General features: G+C 56.7%; 1 protein-coding gene across 4 annotated transcripts in view; it reads right to left on the bottom strand.

Annotated features, from left to right (window-relative positions):
* Nucleotides 1-24,076, bottom strand: part of RASGEF1A (RasGEF domain family member 1A) — an 85,803-nt gene that overhangs the window by 14,013 nt on the left and 47,714 nt on the right. For 3 of the 4 annotated variants that reach the window (XM_047702039.1, XM_047702036.1, XM_047702037.1), the window contains exons 1-2: nucleotides 20,352-20,508; nucleotides 623-823 (exon numbers count right to left, since the gene is read on the bottom strand). In XM_047702039.1, the coding sequence (XP_047557995.1) occupies nucleotides 623-823; nucleotides 20,352-20,369 (219 nt within the window). In that variant the 5' untranslated portion in view covers nucleotides 20,370-20,508. Of the gene's footprint in view, nucleotides 1-622; nucleotides 824-20,351; nucleotides 20,509-24,076 lie in introns of those variants that run through there. The other variant, XM_047702038.1, reaches the window with a different exon arrangement.

The following is a 24,076-nucleotide window of genomic DNA, read 5'->3' as shown; positions in this document are numbered from 1 at the left end:
CTCCAAAGGGAGCAGGCAGGCCCGACACCACTGCTGCTAAGAGATGCCCCCTGTCTGAGGCAAAAGGGAAGCCACAAAGAGAACTTTCTCTCTGTTCTAAGAATGTACCGATGACATCTTGAAATGAAGAGGGAGGTTTTGAGCTGCTGCTGCAGGTCAGTCCTACCCGCGCACGCATGTGTTTGGGGTCTGCGTGCCGGCCAGGCAGGGCAGGGCTGCTCCCCGCTTTCTGGACTAGGGCGGTTCTTGCACAAAACAAACTTCCCCGCTCAGGGGCAGGACACATGCTGTGCGGGCTCTTACAGGATCCCAAGATAACCAGCCTTACCCCGGAGACTCCTCTTCCTACCTGAGGACCCTGTCCAGAGCTCAGGTCCCTGTCCCACCCCCTTATGTATCTGCCTCCTTGTGCCATCAAAGCCCTCTCCCAGCTGCCCGGGTTCAGCAGGGAAGTCACTGCAGGTTCCTCTCCCCTAGGCTAGGGGCAGGGGGGCTGAGGATCCCTGATGCCTGCCCCTCCCCTGCTCTGCCTGGGGCTCCCTCCCCATCCCAGAAGCAACCTCTCCTAGAACCTTGGTGGCCCCCCAGCAGTCCCACCCACCTCCAGGTCCTAGACACTCACATCCGGGTAATAGTCCACTGTGGGGACCAGGTGCTCCATCAAGGCCTCCAGGGATCCAGAGATGAGGCGTCCTTCTTGGAAGACGAGGTCCCCTGAGCTGCTGGACCCACTTCCTCGCTCCCCCATGCCGGGCTGCACCTGTCCACTACAGCTGGGCCCAAGTATGCTGGAGAAGACGACAGATGTCTGGGGCATAGTTTCCTGGGAAAAAGAAAAAGGTATCACAGACCCAGCCACCAGGCCCTCCTCCTCCCAGGTCAGTCTGCATCCTGAGTGTGTGCAGGGGCACAGTGCAAGCCCCGGCAGGGCCAGGAGGGGCACCCCACCCAAGGGTGGATAATAGAGTTCAGCTCGGGTGGGCAGACAGGCTCTTTAGCAGCCCTCCAGCCACTGGTCTGATAAATGTTTCTCCAACACCTGCTCTGTGCATACCAGGCCTCATTGCTGGAGCCTAGACACACAGAACGCTGCTTCCTGGGGTTACATTCTAGTGGAAGAAGAGAAACTACGGAGGAGAACATGAAGCAATGTAGGGGTGGTCAAGGCAGTCTCAGGTTAGGTACCATTAGACTGATGGTGTTAGTCATGCAGCATCCTACAATTAGAAAGGAACATTCTAGGCAAAAGGGATAGTAGGTGCCAAGGTCCTGAGGCCAGTGTATGTTGAAGGGAAGAAGTAGGGAGAACAGTCTGAGGAGAAACAAACCAGACTATGCACAACCAGAGACTAGGGGGCCATGTGTTCTTCCTCTGTGTGAAACAGGACACAGGGCAACTCTGAGCACAACAACGAACTGACTCAGGGTGAAGGTCACTATTTCTGTTATGTGGAGACCCAGTGAGGGAGGGATCTGAAAACCAATTGGTGGGTTTTGCCGTATTCCAAGAAGAGACTGCTCAGGTCAGGTGGTAGCAGAGGCGGAGAGCAGGGTTGACACTGGCTGCTATGAAGGATGGCCTTGGGCCTGACTGACTGACCAGCACGGGGAAGAACATGAGGGCAGGTTCTGGGGAAAGACCTGGAACTTGCTTTTCGACATGCTAAATTTGAAACCCCTATTAGATATATGTGTCAGACAGCAGCCTGGGGGTTGCTCAGTGGCCTGGCATGACCAGGAGGATGAGGGCGCCCACCTCCCACTGCAATAGAGCCTCTAGGGGAAGTCTTCCTGAGGCCTAGGAGAGTCTGCAGCCCTCTTGGGCCTCAGTTTCCCATTGCCCAGGGCAGCTGTGCCTGGGAGGTGCCACATGGGGATCAGTGAGGCACACTGGCCACAAGGCCTCAAAAGCTGGTGCCCCATGAGTTCTCTCCCTCCTGCAGCTGAGCGGCCTGTGCTACTGGCTTGTCCCACCCTCACCCCGCGTAGAGAGCAGGAGTGGACGAACGGGCACCTTCCTGTGCTGGCTCCCATGTCTGATGAACACCAGCCAGCAGGCCCACCGCCCAGCCCCCACCTCTCCAGGCAGCTACGCGGCGCCACCTCCAGAGCGCTGGAGGCTGCCTCCCCATACACCCTCCGTGGGCTTCCCAGCGCTCACCGCCGCTGCTGCAGCTGCTTCTCCAGCCCTGGCCTGCTTTCTGACCCAAACCGGGGCAAGCTTCTGAGCCAATGTGGCCTCAGTTTCCCCACTGTGCGAGCAAACGGTAGTCATGATTATGTTTGTCATGATACAGCCCAGGGCCAGTGCGCTCCAAGGTCCACACAATGAGATCCGACTCCCAGCCTACAGCCCATCAGCCGAGCTTCACATGGGAAAAAGGACACTCGGCCCAAATAACGTGGGCTAAGGCCAAACACCTGAAGGGTGCCTTAGAGTTCCCAAAAAATCTTCTGGAAGGAGAGTAAGAGCTCAAGGAAAGCCCGAGGGATTGAAATACTCTTGGTCCCTAGGCTCAGCTGCCCCACCTGGGGACACGGGTTCAGACTCACGGAACACACCCCTCAACACACATCGGAATGCACATTCTCAGACCCTGCCCCAGACCCGCCAAGTCAGAAACGCAGGCCCAGTCCTTGATCTGTCTTAGCAAGCCATCTGGGGGGGCTCCTGAGGCTGCCCAAATCCATGTGTCTTAGGCAGCCCCCTGCCCATGGCCCAGGAGTCCTTACCCTGCTCCTCCCCCAAGGATCCTCAGCCTCACGGGGCTCTCAGTCCTCCAGGGCACCCCACCCACACCCAGACCAGACCAGACCAGACCAGCAAGCCACAGAAGGAGCTACCAGGAAAGGCCCATCCCTTTGGCTTGGGGTGGTGGCTCTTCCTTCAGCAGCTGGGCTCAGGACCCCATAACTGAACTTCCCAACTGCATGAGATCCTGGATTGCCCATTTTTCAATGACATCAACATGAGTTTACATAAACACACAGAAACACGTGGCCGTCCACCACCACAGACCAGTTATAGAGTTTACTGCAAGGGAGCTGGAGGAGGAGACTTTCACTTTCCATTCTACACATTTGTAAGCTATTTGGTAACTTGTCTAAATGGTACATTCATTTTGTCATTTTTAAAATAACTTCGTTTTCTTTACTGCAAAGAGGCTGAGTTTGGAAATCAGCCCTTTTTATAAAGCCACACTAGAGAGTCTGAAGCCCAGGGCTGGGCCTGTGGATGGAGCCACAGCCACCACCACGGGTCCCCTGAGAAGGCAGGCTTTGAAGCAAGGGTCTGGAACCCACTCAGACAGCAGGGAGCTATAGGGTCCACCCCCGCATCTCCCCTGCCCAGGGACCAACCGGGGATGCTCCCTGCCTACATGTACTCCTCTCTCCCTGAGCTCAGGGGTCCCGGGGGCCACTCAGCCCCTAACAGAGCCCCCACCCCAGCCATGAGCACTGAGGGGTCTCCAGGTGCAACACCAAGTGGGCAAAGAAAGCACCCTTGGGTTTGAATCCCACTCTGCAACAGCCAGCTCCTTGCCCCTGGCCAAGTCTAACCCGCCTCAATTTCCACAGCCATTGAGTGGGGATGAGGACAACCCCTGCCAAGCCCTCTACCTGCCCGGCATTTCCGCTGGCCGCCCCACCTGACCCCCTCTGTTCTTGCACATGGCGTCCTCCTCTCCCTTCCCAGCAGAGCAGGAACTGCCATCCGTGGCCATACTCCTGTGTGTCCACTGTCCCCGACCAGCCCCCTTCTCAAGGAAGTACCCCTCCGAGTGGCGCCCCCAGGATCTGGGCTCCTGTCTTGGGCAGGGGAGTCACAGCAAAAGCTCTATCATAATAAGAAACAAAGCCCAGAAGGAGTACGTCCACGAGCCGCCAATGACACCAATGCTAACACCGAATCATCTCGTTAATCCTCATAAGAACCCTCACAAAACCCATTATTCTCCACATGCTGCAGATGAGGACAAGGCACAGAGGGATGAAGTAACCGGCCCGGATCACACAGCAAGATGGTGGCAGTGCCAGGATGGCCGCAGGAGACCTGACCCTGAGCTTGGCCTGGCCACTCGGAGCTCTGTCAGGATCCTCAACCTCTCAGAGCCTTCATTTCCCTACCCATGGAATGGGCACAGGGTGTGCTACATCCGAGACTTGCTGGGAGGATGCAACGGGCACTTGCGGAAAGTGCTGTACACGAGACATGCTCTCCCCTCCCCACCCCGGAGGAGCCAACTCCCACAGACGTGCCCGCTCGGGACCCCACAGGGCTGCCCAGGACACACAAGCGCCGATTGTTCTAGACATGCAGGACCCCAGAGGTCTCAGAGAGCCCAACTCTGCATGGACACTCTCAAGCCTGTGCGGTGCCCGACCAGGACAGCAGCACCACCAGGGAACTCGTGGGCAGTCCAGAGCCGGAAACCGCCCGTTCTCGGGAGTTCTCGATCCTCTCTGAAAACAGCTGGGCTCCAAGCAAGGTCCACTCATCAGCACCTACACCCCGCGACCCGCAAAAACACAGCACGAGTTCCAGCCCCAACCTGGCACCTTGGAGAGTGTTTGCCTGCGGGAGGAGAGTCTGCCTCCCCAGGGTCAGCCCTGTGGCCTGAGCCAGAAGCACCCAGAACTTCACACAAAGCCCCTGCCCACCCCGCCACCCAGCAATCCTGACTTACCTGGCTGGGGGTGCTGCCCGGCCAGGGCAGTTTGGGGAGGGGGGGTTCTTCCAGGTGAAAATGGGAGCAGGGGGTACAGAGAGCCTCTCGCTCCCCTCGGCTGCCCTTGGCTACACCCAGACACAACGGGAAACTGTGGACACTGTGGGGAGAGCTCGGGAAGCCTCTTGAGGCCAGGCCCAGCTCAGGAGAGGACGGAGCCAGGGTGGGCCAGCCTTCCACGCCAGATTCCTTAGGGCCCGAGGCTGGAGCCTGCACAAAACAGCAGCCTGTTTCCGGGAGGGGGAGACCAACTCACCCTCACCTCCCAACCCCGCTCTGCCTCCCTGCAGCTCTTCCTCCTCTCAGGCCCAGGCCGGAAGGCAAGCGCCCTCCAGTTATAGAGGCACTCGGCCCACAGGCAGGTGAAAGTGATTCACCACGTCCCAGGTGGGTGCAGGGGCAGCCCTGGGGCTGGTCCCAGGTGCAGGTGGGAGAGACCTGGCCCAAGGGTAGGGGCAGCAGCCACGGCCCAGCGCTTGCCTGACTCGCACATGCTTTACTTACTTTACTTGCTCTCCCAGGGCATCTATGGAGGAGTCCTGCCTGCATCTGGGCCCCAACTCTCAAAGACAGCCAGGGAGCCTCGGTGCTGGGGTGCAGGGGACGGGGGGAGGCAGGGCACTGCTCCTGCCCTGCAGAGTGGAACCGTGGCGCCTGGCATGGGATGGGGGCAGGAGGGAGGGCCGGCCTGGCTGAAGCGGAGTCCTCGCGACCCTCTGCAGTGTCCAGGAGGCTTCGCCTCTGACCTCTCCATCTTGCTGCCCCTTCCCGGGGTTCCCCCACCACTCTGCTCCATCTGGCATGTCTGCTGCTGCTCCCCAGAAAAAGAAGTGGTTACAGGGGGGTCCTGCAGCTACCCCTGCTCCAGGGCTCACTCCTGCTCCCTCTCCATGGTCCAATAAGGGACATGACCTTGGGAAAACCCAGCCTCCTTCAACTCCATTCCTTGAGTGCTCCTTGTCTACACCCCGACCCGTGACTACCCACCCACACCTACCCACCCAGGTCCTTTCATGGGGCTTCAGGTCTGGGACTTCAGTGTGAGAGTCCAGAACGGCGTCAGGAGACACACTGGCTAGAGGACAACGGGGAAGACTGCGAGCTGCTCAGAGACTCGCTTCTCCCTGTCAGCTGAGTAGACAGCTTCCTGCCCCACTTGCCTGGCAGGGGGTGGTGAGGGCTGGACGAGAAAATGGAAGCCAGCACTGCCAGGACTGGAGCTAGATGCTACTATGGGCCGCCGTCTCTGTGCCTGGCCTCAGTGACACCGAGTGGCCAGTACTGGCTGCCACCACTTCGAACCTCCAGCCCCTGACCCAGGGCCTCACACCCTCAGCAGGCCACATGCCTCTTGCCCTCAGCTGCGGGTTCTTATTAAGGCCACATTCTGCACATCCATCCCGGCCCCACGCACAACCCAGAATTCAGTGGGGACCAGCTTACGCCCCAGGGGTGAACTCGGATCAACGGGTCATGGGAGGCAGAGTCAATTCCCCTTCCTCAGTCCAGAGGGACTGTTGGAGACACAAAAGTTTTACAGAGCCTCTCCAAAGACATCCAGTGAGATGGACTCCTTTCAGAAGGCATCCTGCGTGTCCATGCGCTCCCCGCTCCTTGCCTCCTGCTTCCCTGGGACCACACTCCCCAGTACGTGCTGGCATAGAAGTTTTGGATCAGGCTCCCGACTCTCGGGAAGCTGGGCTCAGAGAAGAGCGTCCGTCTGTCTTGTTTCTGTTCCCCTGGCCAGGACTACAATAGGCACGCGCTGATGGCTGAGCTTATGGGACAGGGCACGGGTCCCTGAACTTCACAGCGGATGGGCATGCAGGAGGTTTCTGGTGCAGAACAAGGGCTCGTAGGCAGAACCAGGCCATCGCAGCACAGAAGGTAAACCCCGTTCTCTGGGCTCTGCTCGGCTGAAGGACTGCCTGCACCTGGTCCTGGGTGCCGGGGGGCTTCCCGCGGGGACGGTCTGGAGCTCTGCATCCGTGCAACTCGGACCCAAGGCCCCGTTCAGCTGACTCAGCCGAAGTACTTCGCTTCTGGGTACCCGCAGCTGCCCCGTCGCTTGCACGCTCACACGCGGCACACACACCCTGACAAAAACATTGAGAGCTTGGCCAGAGGGCCCCGGGCGGGCGAGGGGGGAGGGGAGAAGAGGGCAGCACGGTGGGTAGGGGCAGTCTCAGAGACTTGGGGGAGACTGAGGGGTGAGAACCCAAGCAGCCCCAGTGCCCCCAAGAGACCTGGTAGAGATGGGGAAAGAGGGTTTTTAGGAGGTTTCTGTAGATTATGAATCAAATTCCCTCTTGCAGCCTCTTTAACAAACCTCAGCTAGAGATGTAATTGCCACTCACTGCCATGGTGTTTCCTGATGGGGCGCTTACACCCGGGCCCGGCAAGGTCCATGCCCCTCCCTCGGGCTGCAAAACACACAGGGGGGCATCTGCGTCTGGCCACAAGCCCCCTGGAAGGGACAGGCATGCCCACATACTTGTGTGCAGCTTCTGTGACCTGGAGCACAGTCCTACTTGCAAACTCCAGCGGGGCCCAAGATGGCCTTCACAGACACCACACCCCATTGCTGTCTCCCCCAGAGCCCCCCAGGCCTCTGGGAGCTGCAGCTCTGACGGAGGCCCAGATCTTTCTGGGCCAGGGCCTCACTACAAGAGCCAGAGCCTGCTGTGGGCAGCCAGGTGGGCCCCACACTGCGTGTCCCATACACCCCTGTCCACCCAGGTGTCGGTAAGGGTCACCCTCCCACCAGCAGGCTTTTCCTGCTTCCTGTACTGAGCTCCGCAGCAAGGCCGGGGGAAGCCTGACACTGCCCAACGGGCTTGTAAAACACTCCCACAGTGGAGGAGCTGACGTCGTCACAGTTTACTTGAACATACTCGGGGAGGACCCTAACTCTAGAGAAAGACTCTATAAAGGACCCTGACTCTAAAGAAACATCCAGTCACTGCGGTATCCGTGCACTGAGCCATCCGTGTTCACAGCTGTCCGGGCAGCCCCATCCCCCTTCCTGAAGATGGCCATGTGCCCACCAGAACCTGCCCTCATCTCCGGCCTCCCAGCCCTAGAGGGAGCCTCCAGTTCACTGCTGGCCCACGCCCCCCAGTGGCTTCACTCAGAGCGGCCAGATGTGGGAGGAACCTCATCCCAGGAGGGGCCATGGCCCACCCCAACGCTGAGCTCCCCACACCAGCTCTGTCTCCCAAGCCCTGTCCTGGGACTCCACCCTGACCCAAGGCATCTGCAGGAAGCAAGCACTTCCTTCGCCCAAGAGGAACTAATGGAGGGACACGAAAGATAACCGGCTGACCGCAGCCAGACCCAACTCTGCCCCAGCCGAGAGTGGGGACAAGAGCCCATGGAGAGGACAGTCCCCTGCACAGCAGGACGAAAGTAGTGTCAGGTCTTCATTTGACTCTGAAGGGGAGGACTGGGGTAGGTTCCCAGAGCAGTCAGAATTTTAGGACTCCTTCCAGATGGTGGAGTCTGCAGTTCTGGAAATTTCTGAGACACACAGAAGCAGGGATAAGCTTTCCTTTAACTAATCTTCGAGTGTTTGTCATCAGGAGTTGGAGCCCAGCCATAGGCTGGGCATCACACATCTCACACTTGCTGCAATGGCCCCTAAGCCAGGGGGTGGCACAGAGACACCCACGTTTCAGATGAGAACACCTGTGTACTGGTGCTCAGGTAGGTGGCTGTGACTACGTCTGCCCCATAGCCCTGCTCCTTCTCAGGACTGTCATTTCTGCTCATCAGTGGCCCTGACTGGGACAGGACCCCCTGAACATTGGGTGAAGGCTGAGGCCCTCGCCCTGGACATGTGGATGAAGGCCCACTCCGACGGCATTCTGCATATAATTCCAGGGACTGATGGGGTACCAGAAGTTCCTCCACTGATGCGAGGTTAAGAATCCCAGCTTCCTGGAAAACCGGGACAAAAATGGCCTTCGGGGCCCAGCCGGCATGAGTCTCCAGGGCCGTACCAGGAGGCAGAAGAGGCCCCGCCGTCCTCACCCCTGCCAAGCTTCGCCAGGGATGCTTCTTTCGGAGGCAGCACGTGGGCTTCTATTTTTTAACCTACTCCACAAAAACGAAGACTATTTTTAGCTCAGCAAGCTGCAGGGCATCACAATTAGCAACTGAAAATTACACATCTTGCCAGTCTCCCCTCTTTTGGCTGGAGGAGAAAGAGAGACAGAGACAGGAGGGGAGGAGGGAAGGAGAAAGAGAAAGTGCTCCTGGAGGTAGCTGGGTACCAGCCCTGCCACCCCACCCTAGTGGGACACTTAACCAAGAGGGCAGCTTTTGGCACAGATTTCAGAGTAAGTGCATCCAGTGAGCTGTCTTGTTGCATCCCAGTTCCAGAAAAATCCAGCCTTGGCGGGAGTAAGCGGGAGCCCCATTTGCACTCAGAGGCCGCAACTGGGGAGAAAATCTTGCTGGCTACTTGGACCAGGGCCAGAGACACACAGAGCCCCAGCCCTGCTGGGGAATGTGGGGCAGCCAAAGTTAGGCCAGAGCACCGAGGCCCCCATAACCCTTCTAGGGTTGTCTACTTCTCTAAAATCATTTGCCCTGTGGTGTGGTAGGAGGTGGGGTGTCTCACAGAACCCTCTCCTTGCCCATCCATCCATCCATCCATCCATCCATCCATCCATCTACAAATGTTACCAAAGACCTGCCTAGACCCTGGGGATCCACCAAGGGGCCCCCACTGGAGCAGACTGTGGCCACCGTGCCTGACCATCCACATATATGGGTGAGCTGTCAGGGGTCTGACAGGGACAGAGTGTGGGGACAGAGCAGATGGGGACCTAACCAGGTTGAGAGACTGGCCTCTAAAGGAGGCTTCTAGAAAAGGAAGTGGAGAGGGAAGGGCTAGTGCCAAGGTCTCCAGGCCCCAAGACCTACGAGCCTTCCAACCCACTGGTTCCCTGGAAATCTTCCCTGAAGCATGTCTTGCTTGCTCACTTCCAAACAAATATTTCCTGATTCTCTTTCGGCCACATTAAATGTGGCTCTATGGAGACGCCTGGGTGGCTCAGTCGGTTAAGCCGCTGCCTTCAGCTCGGGTCATGATCCCAGGGTCCTGGGATCGAGTCCCGCATGGGGCTCCTTCCTGGGCAGGGAGCCTGCTTCTCTCTCGGCCTCTGCCTGCCACTCTGCCTGCTTGCGTACACACGCGCGCTCTCTCTCTCTTCCTCTCATTGACAAATAAATAAATAAAATCTTTAAAAAAAAATAAATGTGACTCCACACCGGGCTGCCGCGGGCAGGGTGTCCTCCCTGCCTTCCTCCCCTGCCTCCATGGGAGACTCTTCTGGCATTTGTCCAGGACGAATCACCCCTACCTACCAGCAAGCTCTCCTGGGATCTGAAGGTGACCCCATGGGGTGCAGACTGGGGAGAGGAATTGACTGAGAGGAACCCTCCCTTTACGCAGCAGAGAAATGTAAGTAGGAGGTTGCAAGACAAATCCAGCCTGTAGATGAAATGCTTGTTGAAATGCACGCCCTCCCACCACGAAGCACAAGGCCAGACCAAGGCCTCAGCTCCCAAGCAAGACAGGTCCGGTGGCAGAGACAGGGCCACCTTAGTTCCCCCATCACCCCACTTAATGTCCCCTATCCTGTGACCCTGCTGTTTCCCAACTCATTCCACAGACCAGAAAATGGCAGCAAAAGCTGGAGGGCCCCAGTGGACACACAAGCCACCGAACCATGGCTCCGCAGTCCAATCTTCATTGCAGGATGGCGGGGGAGGGGGAGAGATCCGGAGGGCTCCCCCAACCCTGGATCCCACTAACTGGCAGAAAAATCCAAGCCAGAGAGCTCAGCCTAGCCGGGAGCAGCCGTGTGCCAGACCCTTGGGCTGGCGGGGGGAGGTGGGGACTGCTGGAAGCCTGGCCCTGGGGACACAGTGCCCACAGCCAGGGAGTAGGGAGAGGCGGGGTTGGGGGGAGTCTGAAGGGAGACAGAGGGAGGAGGATTACCCGCCCCAAGTACAGCCACCTGCCCTCTCTTGTCCTCCCACCTCTGCCCAGCTCTCTAATACACCTGTCATTCATGACAAGCTCCATGTCCCTCCCTCCTGCGCCTCTCCTTCCCTCTCCAGGTCCTTAGAGGTAAGGCTGCTTCCCCGCACTGGGCATTCAAACCCTCTCGGGTGGTCTCCATCCCCACTTGGGGTCGGGGGGCGCTGGCAGCTCTTCGGGCAGACTGCCCAGTGACCTGCCAGTGGCCAAGCTCTTGGGGCCCCATCTGCAAAGGGCACAGATAACTCCTGCTTGAGACAGTCTGCTTGCTTAGCTCACAGTCATTTCCGTAGACTCCAGCAGGTACAAGAGCTCCCAAGAGCCAAGACCCTGCAAGCCTTACGTTGCCCCGGCCCCAGGCCAGCCATCTGGCTCAGGGGGCTGGAACCTGGGCCAGGGGGAGCAGCTTCCTCTGGGCCTGCTGCCCATCTGCCTCCAGCTGCTCCCCCCAGGAACAGAGGACCACCCCCAATAGCAGAAGGGCACAAGCAGCCCCACGCCTGAGTTCAGATACCCTGAAGGCAGGAACCTCCCTACCTGGGAGTTGTTCTCCACCTCCCCAAACCCCAGCTCTCAGATCTTCCTAACTTTGAGCTGAAACGTGTCTCCCTAAAGCGCCAGAGAACCTGGTCCTGCCTGCTGGGGCCACACTGTCCTCTGCGAAAAACCAGCAGCTCCAGTACCCGTTTCATGGGTAGCAGTAAGCATGCCACGAGGCCACCTTGCTCAGGACGTGTGTGGTACCCGCTGAATTGGGTGGACTTGGCATCAAAGTTACCTGCTGCCTTCCTAGACACAGATTATGGGGGCTGGTGCTGTCCTCTCCCTGACACCACCTCTGGGGTCCCTTCACCTCCCCATGCCCAGGGCAGCAGCAGGCCCCTCCTGGCCACCAGAGAAAGTGGACAGAAGCTACTTCCTGCTTCCAGGTGAACAGATCCACTGACCTGGCAAGTGGGACTCAGAGCTGGCTCTGGCCTCGGGGTGACTGCTTGGCCCCCGCCCCAGGTGGGGGACTGGCAGGGGTGACACACCCCTGTGCATGGGTCCTCAGCCCTCCCTCCCTCTGCACCACCATGGACTTTCCAGCAGGGAGCTACTTGGGAGGACCTGGCCAGTCCTATCCTTGCAGGCTGGGCCTCAGGAGTCCCCTGCCACTCCCACCTGTCTGGCAAGGGAGGACAATCTTTTACATGAACCCAGCTTACCTTCCTGTCCCCTGCAGACCTGGCGGGGCCATCCTGGGGCCTGGCGGAGGGCTGCAGCCGGACTCCAGCCAGGAGGCGGCCGCCATGGGAACCAGAGCCAGCCAACACCTCGAGGGGCGCGGCCTCTACAAAGGCCCGGCCTAGGGGCGATGCTGATAGTTCTATTTTTTTCCCCTTCTGAATTCCTTCCTAGCACCAAATACTATCTGAGTTGAGTGAAGGAATCTCGCCGGCTCCTCTTCGCACTCCTAAATACAAATCCTGCCGAGCCTGGCTTTTTTCCTTGTCTCTTTCCCTCCTTCTTTTCTCCTTTTCTGTCCAGTCAGCTTCTTCTGGTGGCCGCTCAGGGGACAAAATGTCATTGTCCACCAATAACCATCCCATTATTGAGCCTTGAGAGGCCCAGGGACAGAGCAGGTAGGATTTCAGAGAATCCCTGCCCTTTCCTACAGGGTGGCTGGCTGGCATGCGGGCCTCCCACCCAGGCCACTCAGGGCCCTCAGGGCCGGGGGCGGATGCCTGGGGCCTCCCCGTCCCCAGCCCCTTCTCCTCTGGCCTCCTTCCCCCTTGGGCCCACTCCTCTGGATTCCACAGCGGTCACCCCGGCACCCCTGCACGCGGGCGGCTTGGACTCCCGAGGCTGAGCCGGGTGCAGGCCGGGACAGGAGAGTGAGCAAACTGAGATCAACTTGGGAGCCAGTCCTGTCCTCTCTGGGCATCCTCTCAAGGTGTCCCGAAGGGGAGCAGGGCACAGGTGCACATGTCTACTGAACTCCCGGCTCTAGGGTCCCACCTAAGGGGCTCGTACTCAGAGCCTGCCTCACACTAGGGCTCCACCCATCAAGTAGGAAGAGCCCAAATTCCAGGAGGGTGACAGTGAGGGGACTGCATCAGAGCTGAGGGTCCTTGAGGGGCAGGGAGGCTGGGTCCCTCAGCGTGGATGTGTGGGGTGGGGGATAGGCCGTGGCCCAGACCTTTCCAGGAGTGAGTGTCAGCCTCCACCTCCGAGGATGCCTGGGGTTGCTGGGGTAAAGAAAAATAAGAACGCACAGTTCCTTTATTTTTAAATGACATCTAATTAGGCTGAGCAACGACTTTCCTTTGTGTCTAAAAACAAATAAAAATCAATTTCCTTTACCTGAATTGTTATCCTCCTGGCAGACGCCCCCTAGGGGTACCCCTGGGACCCCTCTGTGCTGCAGGAGCCAGAAGGTGGAGTGTTCTGTGTACTGGCCTCTGGGTGGAAGGTGGGGGGTCTCCCAGCTCCCTGCTGGGCCCAGAGAGCCATGGCCTTGTCCGCTGGCCACAGCCTCTCAAAAGGACCAAGACACACATCTTGACCCTCCAGCAAAAAGTTTCCCACTCCCTGTGCCACTTCTCATGGACGCTCCCTTGTACACACCTGCTATGTCCCCTGGCCCAGAACCTGGCCAGCCCCCAGGAATACCAAGGGCACAACTGCCTCCATCCCTCCCCAGGGCAACGCACTTCCCCACACAAGGCACTACACATGCTTTCATCCCATTTTCCAGAGGAAGGAACAAAGGCTAAAAGGGCTATGTCATCAAACCAGATCTTACAAGCTCCAAAGTGGGGGCTGAGATCTGAAGCCTGGTGAGTATGACCACCATGATCTAGAACCATGAGCACGGGCTCAGGAGAATGGCAAGCAGGTACAAGACAAAGGCAGGTGGGAGGCAGCAGGCACCCTGTGGGATGGACTCAGCCTGGGCCACGTGGAGCTCCCTGCTTGGAGTATGCAGAGAGGGCCCTGATGAGCACTGTGTTGGGGCTGGCCTGGATCTGGGGGGCAGGGGGCGATGGTCAGGCCAGGGTCCCAGGGCCAGCCATGCAAGTGCCCTCAAGAATCTCTTGCTGGGAGGGATTCAGGACCTTCCTCAGATAGTGCAGCAACCTCACTACCAATGAGACTTTCACAGAGAGCTTCTCCCCTGCTGGGCCATCCTGCACCTCTCCACAGCACCCTCCAAGACATTACTAACCACTTTCCAAATGAGCTACAGACCAGGAGGCTAAGGACAGCCCGAGGTCACTGGGGGCCTAGGCATGTCTCCTCACTGCAGGCTGGTTCTTTCTGCCAAGGGCTGAAAGGGAAAAGCGAACAGGAGACTATGTCTGCCCTCCTGTGCCCAGAAAATGGGTCACCGGTCCAAGCCCAAGCACAATGCAGTGAGCTCCCCTTCGTGGACCAAACAGCAGAACAACAACTAGAACCTTCTACAATTTCTGACAAGTGGGGGATACCCAGAGATGAGGGGTAGAAAGGAATGAAAATAGCACAGTGCATTCCCTTGACCCAGGGGCATAGAAGCATGAAGAGACAGTACATGGAAAACATGCTGTCAAAACAGAAAGCCATATTCTTCCATCCAGAATATTCTACTGCATTGTTCACACATCCTGTCACCAGTGAAATCCCACAAGAGTCCCCAAACAGAAACACACAGGTGACCAAACATTGTGGACACAACTTAACACAACAGCTGCATATTAATAAAAAACGATGAACCAAAAAACTCTACACACTTGATTGAAAAAACTTCCCTAAATCGTATCTGTGTTAAAGAGGCAATCAAAACTCCAATTACAGACACACCAGAGAAATAACCCTTATAAGAAAACTCCTTAGGAAATTCGAAATGGCCAAAGCTGTTCTCAGAGAAACATTCATAGACTTCAATATATTTTAAGTAAACAAAAAAATGGAAATGAACTCAGCACTGACTCAAAAAGCTAAAAAGAGATTCCAAACAAAACAGACCCATAGCAAAGCAAACTACAAGGAGGAATTACTGAAAGATAAATTAGTATATTTAATGAAATAGAGAGTAGAATTTGCTGATTAAAATCAAGGGCTGATTTTCTTTTGAAAACACAGAACGGAAAGATAAACTTCTGGCAGTTCTAATCAACAAAAGGGTCGAAGAAAGTGAAGGAGGAAGGAAAGCAGGAGAATGGAAGGGAGGGAATGAAAAGGCAGGAAGATGGTGGGAGGGAAGAGATGCAAAAATACAGCTAATAGGAATGAAAAAGGGAATCTAGCCTCAGATATGGAGAAGAAACTTTAAAAGAATCAACTACATAAATTTGTGTTAAAAGATCTGAAAGCATTTTGAACGGGGATATTATTTAGAAAATATAAATAACCAAAATAGACGAAAATGCTTAAAACCCCAAAAGACCAATAACCATAGTACAAATTAAAGTAAGTTGACAGTCAACCAAACTGTAGAGAAAAATTAAACCAACTCCTGGCTGAGACAGTTTCTAAAATGAATTATTTTAAGCCTCGGAGAATAAGATAATTTTATATGATATTTAAACTATCTCAACTATGCAATTCATATTGAAAACCCTTCCTATTCATTTTACAAAGCTGACATAACTATGATTTATAAATGTGACAAATCTGTCCCCTAATAAAAAGTACAGATAAATTCTTACTTATGAATATAGATGAAAAGTACCCTAAGCAACTTATCAGTAGAATGAACCCAGAAGCATTTTAAAGCACAATTGAGTCTGACCCAGTGGGATTTATTCCAGAAACATGAGGATGATTTAGCTCAGGAAAGCTAATAAGTCAACACATTAATAGGTCCAAGGAGGAAAGGAATTTGATGATCTTGCTAGATATAGGAAAGCTTTCAATGAAATTTAATATCCATTCTTGGTGGACTCTCTGGGCAATTAATGAAAGAGAAGAGTATTCTGTTCATGACGAAGAGTATCTATTGGAATTTAGAGCCAATTTCAGACTTCGTACAACATTAGAGGCCTTCTCATTAAAATGAAGATCAAGCCAAGGACAACTGCCGTTATTAAATATCACTTTGCCCCTTTCAGAAAACACAATACGATAAGAAAATAAATAAAAGATACATTAGAAATGAAGAGCTAGAATGTTCCTTATGTGCAGATAATCTGATTAATTTCTGAGGCTTTCTAGAAGCCAAACTGAAAATCTGTTCAAATAGTAAGAGAGAGTTCATTTATCAATTATTTAACAAACATTTTTTAAAAAATGAATAGCTTACCTATCTACCTCCCTTAGGTACAGGTACAAGTGTCCCTGTCCCCAAAGATATCCCCACTCAGTCTATGTGGAGCAGGACGCTCACTCGAGCGGCAGGAATAGGGAGAGTGTGCGTGAGCCCGTGCCCTCGGGCCTCCCAGCCCTGCAGGTGTCCCAGCCTTTAGCCAGGGACACAACATCCACACAGGTCAGCCACCTCTGTCAGCCACCTGGCCCACAGCATGCTTTCCTGACCACACACCCGTAACCCCATACCATTGTGCCCTCTGGGCCGGGCACTGCTAGTTTCCAGCCTCTTCTGGGAACCTGCCAGCCCTCTTCTAAGGACGCTGCTCACAGCCCTCGTGCTCACGGGAAGGCCAGGCTCTGGGATCAGTTAGCCCCAGAATGAAGGTCAGGTCCTCCTGCTCCTGGTGCTGCCACAGCCTTTGACCTTGGAGACCCAGTTTCCACGTGTCTTCCTGGCACAGTGACCTCTTAAGGGTTAAGGAAGACCCAGAAGCTGGCCCCGGGGGTCCTCTGACTCACACTCGCCAGCCCCACCTCAGGCAGGGGGCGGCTGGTGTGGCAGCCACACTGACATTTGGGAAATGCCGTGGGCTTGGCCCCTGGTCAGGCAGGCGGGTATGAGCAGGATGGCGAGGGCGGGATTATTCCACTGGAGGCTGAGGTGCAGGACAGTGGACTTGCCAGAGAAACCCCACGTGTGACAGGAGGCCACAGGGCCAGAGTCCTTGCAAGCCCCAGGACTTTTGAGGGGAGAGGGCAAAGAACCACAGTAAAGGTCCCTGGCAGCCCTCTTCCTCCTGAGTCCCTGAAACTCTGGTGCCTTCATGCATATGCTCCCACCTGACTGCTCACCCAAGGACCCCCCAACCTATCCTTCTCTGGGAACCCCCTCATTGTCCTGGAACCCTCCGGGACCCAGCCAGCCTAGAACCTGGCATGGTGGAGGATCCTGGTCTGGGAGCCACTTCTGCCCCTGACCTCCTAGCTGAACTCAAGCCAGCCAGGTTACTGCGGGCCTCAGGGCCCCCATGTGTAAAACAAAGAGGCAGGACGAAGTAGTCTCCAAGGGTCCTTTCAGTCCTCATGTTTGTTCGTTAGTTCGTTCATTCCTTCCTTCCTTCCTTCCTTCCCTCACTTAGTCAGCCAACATCCACGAGCCCCTACGGACCTGTGCTGCACACTTGGAAATGGAAGAACCTACAGACCTCAGTATCTGCCAGGGCAGACAGACGTAACACCACAGCACAGGGCAAACAACTCAGGACCAGAGTCTGCACTGAATGCTGAGGAAGCAGAGGGAGGGGGACTAACTGTAGGGAGAAGTCAAGGAAGGCTTCCTGGAAGTGGCAATTTTGAGATGAACCTCCAAGGATGACGAGGGGTTTTCCAGTAGGTTAGGAGAAGGAAGAGTAAGGAGACAGCAGTCCTGACAGACCCAGCCCTCCTCGGTTCACTCACCAGTGGCTCCCTGAAGGGGGGGCGGGGCACAGAAGCCCAGAGCTATGGTGGGTTCAGGCAGCTTCCAGAGGTACCCCAGCTCCAACCTAGGCCATGTCATTTCTGTATCAAACCCTACCCGTTCCAAAGCATCACGGGACTCTCTCCCCCAAGCAGCCTGCCATACTGCCTAGCCCTTAAAGACTGCACCACTGCAGTCCAGTGCTTAGTAGATACAGGACCTGCAGCCAGTGCTGTCCCCAGTACTCCTGCCCTTGGCCAGTCCCTGATGCATGCAGCAGCCAGGTCAGCACAAGACCCTGCAGCTACCTCAGCCCACATTGCTGTCCCTTGTGCAGCTCACACAAAGGGCCCCCACCCCAGCAGGCAGAACCAGCAAGATGGTGGTGTGGGGCCTGGGGCAGGCTGGGCCCAGGGCCAGGCTGTCCTGAGCCAGGAGGCACAGGTGTAGGCAGTATGGCCAGGAGGCAGCAAGGGGCCCACAGGACAGGGCAAGCTGGGGCTCCAAAGGAGCCCTCCATCCCAGACCTCTCCCCAGGCTCCAGCCTGCCCACCCACGGCGAGGTGACATCTCCCCAGGGGATGCCAAGCCACTTCTGCCTCCTGCCCACTCCCAGCCATTCCACCTGCATCCTTTCCCACCTTTTGCTGAGGGCAATGTCCTTCCTGGTGTCAGCCTGCCTCTCTCTGTCCCCAGTGCCACACCTCCACCCTCAGCAAGTCCTCTTGCTTTACTTCAGAGTGTGTTTGGATCGGCTCTTCTCTCCTCCACTGCTACCTCCTGGATATGAGCCCCCGGGACCACGGTGCTGGCCCCACCTCCTCTCCTTCTTGCCTCCTCTGTCCCTAACATCCAGCCTCCAGTCTGGCCTCTGGACACATAGGCGGCTTCCTGTTCAAAGCCATGCCTAGCGTTTTCCTGGTGTGCCCCTCCACTCCCACTGCCACTTACCTCCTTTCTACCCCTCTGTCAGCTCCTCATACATGTGTCCCACATGCTGATGTCTCCCCTAACTGTCCTACCCCAGGCACAAACAGCACTCCCACAACAGCGGTCAGTACACTGGGCCTTACTTGCCAGCCTGGGCAGGACTGTCATTACTGGCCCTAGTGACACTGAGTGGGGCCATGTGACTCATCTCACTCAAGAGCAGCGAGTAGAAGTGACAGGTGAGACATGAACATTCTAGTGCAGGAGCCTCTCTTCCACTCTGCCACGGAGCCTGGCAGCCTGGGGCCTTGAATGACGAAGGCTTGGAGCAGGGTCCAAATTGCGCTCTGCTGTTAAGAGCCACTGGATGTGGGGTGGCGGAGGGGTGGGGGGGGGTCTATTTCTGCAGATAACCTAAACCATTCTGACCGAATACCCTCCACAGGTCCTATTCCTCTTTCTTGCTTTGCTTTTTCTCTTTAACATTTACCACCATGCAATATTCTGCATTGTATTTTTTTTTCTAAGTTTTTTTTTTTTTTTTTAAGAAATCTCTACTCCGAACATGGGGCTCAAACCCACGACCCCGAGATCAAGCATCGTCGCATGCTCGTCCAACAGACCCACCCAGGCTCCCCTCCTGTTGCATCTATTGTTCATGCTTTTTCCCCAGTCTCACTTGCTAGAAGGGGAGCTCCATGAGGACAGACTGTGGTGTTTGGGTCCCTCCTGAAGCCGCAGTACCTGCCCACAACAGGTGTTCAATAAATGTGTGCTGAGTAAGTGGTGAATGAAGAAACAAACGCGTCCTGCGTCTTTGGCTAATGGAGGCTGGCCAGGTCAGCCGGGGCCCTCTTCTGTGCCCCACTGTACCCACACTGGACCTGAGCTCCCAGGTCTGTGCGGTCAGCTTCATGCTAAGGGGGCTTGGAACAGGGGCAGCACCCTGTGCCCAAATCACACTGCCAGTCCATCTCCAAGGCTGGGTTCTAATAAACAGCCATGGAAACGCAATGTCCTTCCTCATGCTCAGGACTAAGTCCAGGACCTGATCTCAGCCTCCTTTTTCCTGCAGAAAGGAAGCTGCCCCTCACCTTGGAGCCCACACTCCTTGAAGCCCCACCCTAAAGCTCGCTCTCCTTAAATACACAGGCATTTGTGGGCCCACACAGGCACAACCCTGCCCCCATACACACCTCTCCCTCCCGCTCTCCCTCTCTCCCTCACACGTACACATCCCATATATAAACACGCCTGCATTTTCACATACTCTCACTCTCGCCCACACATGGCACTCACACATACACACCTCCCACGAGCGCTTAGTCTCAGATCTCCTCCTCTCCCCCACCTCTCCCACCCTAACCCCCACAGGTGGTTCTGTGCCCCCCAGATCTCAGAAGGGATCCAGGGCCGTCCTGGATAGCAAGCCTGGCAGCCAGTCCAGGCCAGCCACCTTCCTCCTGGCCCTGCTGCTGAGGCTGCTGTCTTCCACCTCCCTGGCCCTGTTCACCCCACAGGGGCCCTCACTAGCTTTGCAGGTGTCTTCCAGCCATAGATGATCACTGGCATCAGCAAGCCAGGCCAGGAAGGGCAGTGGCAGCCTGAGCCATCCACTCATTCTGAGCCCTGGCGCCGCCCACCTGGCAGCAGGTGCCCCCCCGCCCCGTGGGGACACGCAGAGGGAGTGGTGCCCCAGGGCAGGCTCCTTCCCAGCCAAGCGGGGCCAGAGAGGTTCCGGATGGTCTCACTAATTGCCGTAGGTCAGCACCTCTCCTCCAGCTCTCGGCGGCGCAAGAACCCTCGGCCCGCGGTCTTACCGCAACCGAGGGGTTGCCCTGCGTGCACACCCACGTCGCAGCCTCGCGACCCGCCGCCCCGCACCTGCCACGTGCCGCAGCCCTACCTGGGGCTCCAGAAACATCCTGGCTGCCCGCTCCCCGCGCTGTACCCCGGCGCTGCCAGCGCCCCGCGTGCCGCGGGTCCTCTCCCCGAGAGCCGAGGAAGCTCCCGCCCCCTGACCCCGCCCGCGGGCTTCCCCATGCTCGCTGCCCTCCGGCTAGCTCACAGCCTTGCGCGGGGCGGGACGGGGCGGGGCGGGGCCAGGGGAGGGGCTTGGCCGGGAGAACGCGGGGGTGTCTGGGTGGGGCCGAGGGACCGCTGGGTCAGGCCAGAAACGGGGCGGAGCCTGGGCCGGGGGCGGGGGCCCGGCGGGGACCGGGCGGGGGCCGGGGCCTCCCCAGGGGCATGACGAGGGCAAGGCGCACCCGCCTGGCGCTGGATTTTGGGACGCTGGGAGTACAGAGCCCGGGGCTGTGGCGTCAGTCGGGCGGCGGCACCAGCCGTCGATGATGGGGGTACCTATGTGCCACCGGGCGAAGGGGTGCTCTGTCGGTAGGGACTCAGTGAGGGATGCGAGCAGGTGTGTTGGTGAGATCCCGCAAGCGGGGAGCCCCGCTGTGTCTCCATCTCCTCCCTTGAGCATCTCTTCCTCCTTTACGACCTCACCTCATTGTAGATATCCACTACAGAGCAGGTGCTTGGCCAGCATTTGGCTTGAATGCTTCCCTTAACGGGGTGCTCACTCTGTTCTCAAGCGTCACACGGAACTCTGTTCTTCCATTTCCTTGAGTGAACACGGGATACGGCAGCTGCTTTTGTGGGAGGACTAATCTGAGACATGGTGTGGGGCGGGCCTGGCACACATGGCACAGTGAGGCATCTTTCCACCCCCAGAAGCCTCAGTCCTCTGAAGGAATCCTGTCAGGTGACAGGTCACCCCCTCCATCGCGCGCCCGCTTAAGACCCCAACCCAGGTGCTGAGACTGGATGGAGAAGATGGACTGAGCCAAGAACACCCTCCCCGGGAGATCTGGAACTGGAGAGCCCAGGGGCTGAGTTGGGAGACCAAGCTGGAGTGGGACTCTGGGGGAGTCACTACTAGAGAGGAGCAGGGACATTCTCAGCTCGCCCCTTATGGAGAGGGGGGGGGGGATGCCCAGAGAGAGGCTGAGACAAGCCCAAGAGAGCTCATGAGCAAGCCCTGGGGCATGGATGGGCAGAGGTGATTCTGTCTGTGCCCATGCCAGTCCCAGGATGCCCACCCTCGGCCCAGCAGCCTGGTGAGACAGACATCTCTCCTCCCAGCTCCCCCTTCTTGTTTGCCTGCTCTCTTAACATTCCCAAGATTGGCCACCAGGTTGAGTCCCGTGGACGGTTATTTCTGTCCCATGCAATTAGAGGCCATGCAGGGTCCACTCACCCGCCTCCCCGGAGTGCCCCACTCTCCGGGTCCTGGAGTTCGGAAACAGGTGTCTTTCTCTTGGAGCTCTGCCCACCACCCCCTCACTCTCTCTGCTAGGACCAGAGCCCAGCTCTCACCGCTCCAGGACCTGCACTGTTAACTGCAGCCTCCAGCGGCTCCTGCCACAGCGGGAACAGGGAGGACCACCAGGCAGAAGTGACCAGGGCCACAGAGGAGGAGGCTGAGCTGACACACAGCCCCAGGGCACCTTCCTGTATGGTCACGGGGCCATCCCCCCCAGGTTCCCACCCACAGATTTCACTGGCATCCCCAAGGACCTCAATAAGGTAGATGCTTCCCCAGGAGGAAGGAAGGCCCCTCTGCCTGTTGTCTCCACAATAGAAACGTCCTTGCAGACCCAGATGGCATTTTCTCCTTTGCTCACAGTTATGATTGCAGCCTTCATGTGTGTATCTGGACTACAATTACACCCTTCCTGGTCCCGGTGACTGACCCCTGCGGGGCTATTCCCTCACTTGAGGCTATGGGTGGGGCTGGGCTCAGGGAGTAAGAGTGTAGGGACAGCTTTGGGGACTGACAGAAGAACCTTGTTACCTTGCCAGATTTGGTTTTAGAAAATGGAGAATGAGCAAGGTGTGGTGTGGCCAGCCGACATCTACTGGGGGCTTCTGGAAAGACAAGGCCCATAGAAAGAGCTGCCCCAGATGATGTGAGCTGCACCTGAGGCCAAGAACAGTGTCGATCCAGTGACCATGAAAGGATGCTCTGAGGATGGCAAAGAGCAGAGAAGCCTGAGTCTGGGATGACAGTGACCCTGGACATCCTCACCACTGCAGACACCTGGGACAGATGGGACCCTGGGACGGGAGGCTAGACCTACTGATCTACTAGCTCCAAATCAGTGTCCTTGCTTCCACCCATGCCTGCTCAAGACAGCGGCCCGCAGCCAAGGGCCTTGTTCAATCCTGAATCACATCCCATCCTCCTCTGCCCAGGACCCAAATGAAATAACAGGCAGAGCCCCAGGGACCTGGCGACCTGCCCCCATCAGAGGCCTGTCACCTTCCACACAGCCCTCACTCACTCTGTGCCAGCCCCCACAGGCCTGCCCGCTCTCCCTCTGCCTCCTCCCCTCTCCCCAGAAGTCCTTACCGACATGTCACCTGCTCGGTGACAGATCTACAGTGTATAACCTCCACTGCGGCACTTCCTCCCACACTGAACTTTTCTCCTCAGGGTTCTGCAGTCCACACATTACCTCTACTTCCTCGGTAGTCTCCTCTGGGGAGAATTCGGGCTGCGTGAGTGCAGGCCCTTTGTCTCTCCTGCTCACTGCTGCGTCCCCATGACTGTGATGTTTGTGTGTGGGGGCGCTCCACTCCGATCTGTTGAATAAATGCATGTGTGTGCGTGCGTGTGTCTGTGTATCTACGCGCAGGTACAAATGTAGATTTAGGTATCCCACACAGGCCAAATCAAAAGTGTCAAAAGATCCAATTTTGAAAAAATGGGCAAGAGCATTGAAGAGGCATCTCACAAAAAACGGTTCTCCAAAATGGTGATAAATGTAAGAAAAAGGAAATAACACTCAACTTCATTCGTCATCAGGGAAGGGAAATTAAAACCACAGTGTGACACTGCCGTACACCCACCAGAATGGCTACAATGAAAAGGCAGAAAACGCCAAGTGCTGGTGAGGCTGGGACCCAGTGGAAACTCCGAGCCGCGGGCAGCGGGAGCGAGAACTGGTAGAGCCACAGGGGAAGCCGATGCCCTGTAGGACTGGGAAAGCAGAGCCTGCACCAGTCCCGGGATTCCTCCCGGGGTGCAGCACAGATTCACACCAAAAGGCTCACCCGAGCGCTGATAGCAGCGGTATGCTCGATGGCCGCCCCCCACCTGCTCTGTCCTCATCCACCCAGGGGAGCCCACAGCCGGACGAAGTCAACCACCCACACGGACCAGTCTTACCAAACCACGTGCAGCTAAAAAAGTCACGCACGAAAGGACCTCTAATCAGGACCCCGTGCACATCCAGCTCTGAGGGCCCTGCTGGGGCTGGGGCCCGACACCCATGTATTCATGCCGTGAAATATCACCTGGGCTTTACACTTACAACTCATGCACTTTTCTGTATGTATACCGCACTTCAAGACAGTTTATGTTGAAAAAGTTGAGAAAGAAAAAAATAATGATGCAGGTCAGGCAGAAGCCACCTAAGCTCAGGGACCTTCCGAGGCTGCTGTGGGCCACACCTGAGAGGAACTGACCCAGGAGAAGGAACATTTCAGGGACCCTGGGGCCTTGGCCTCCCTCTTCTCGTCTGCCCAAGACTAAAGGCCCCTCTGGTGAAAACACCTGCTCCC

Source organism: Lutra lutra, chromosome 14, assembly GCF_902655055.1.
Source record: "Lutra lutra chromosome 14, mLutLut1.2, whole genome shotgun sequence".
Taxonomy (NCBI): Eukaryota; Metazoa; Chordata; class Mammalia; order Carnivora; family Mustelidae; genus Lutra; species Lutra lutra.
Note: the sequence above shows the minus strand (reverse complement) of the source record. Positions and strands in the feature narration are given on the sequence as shown.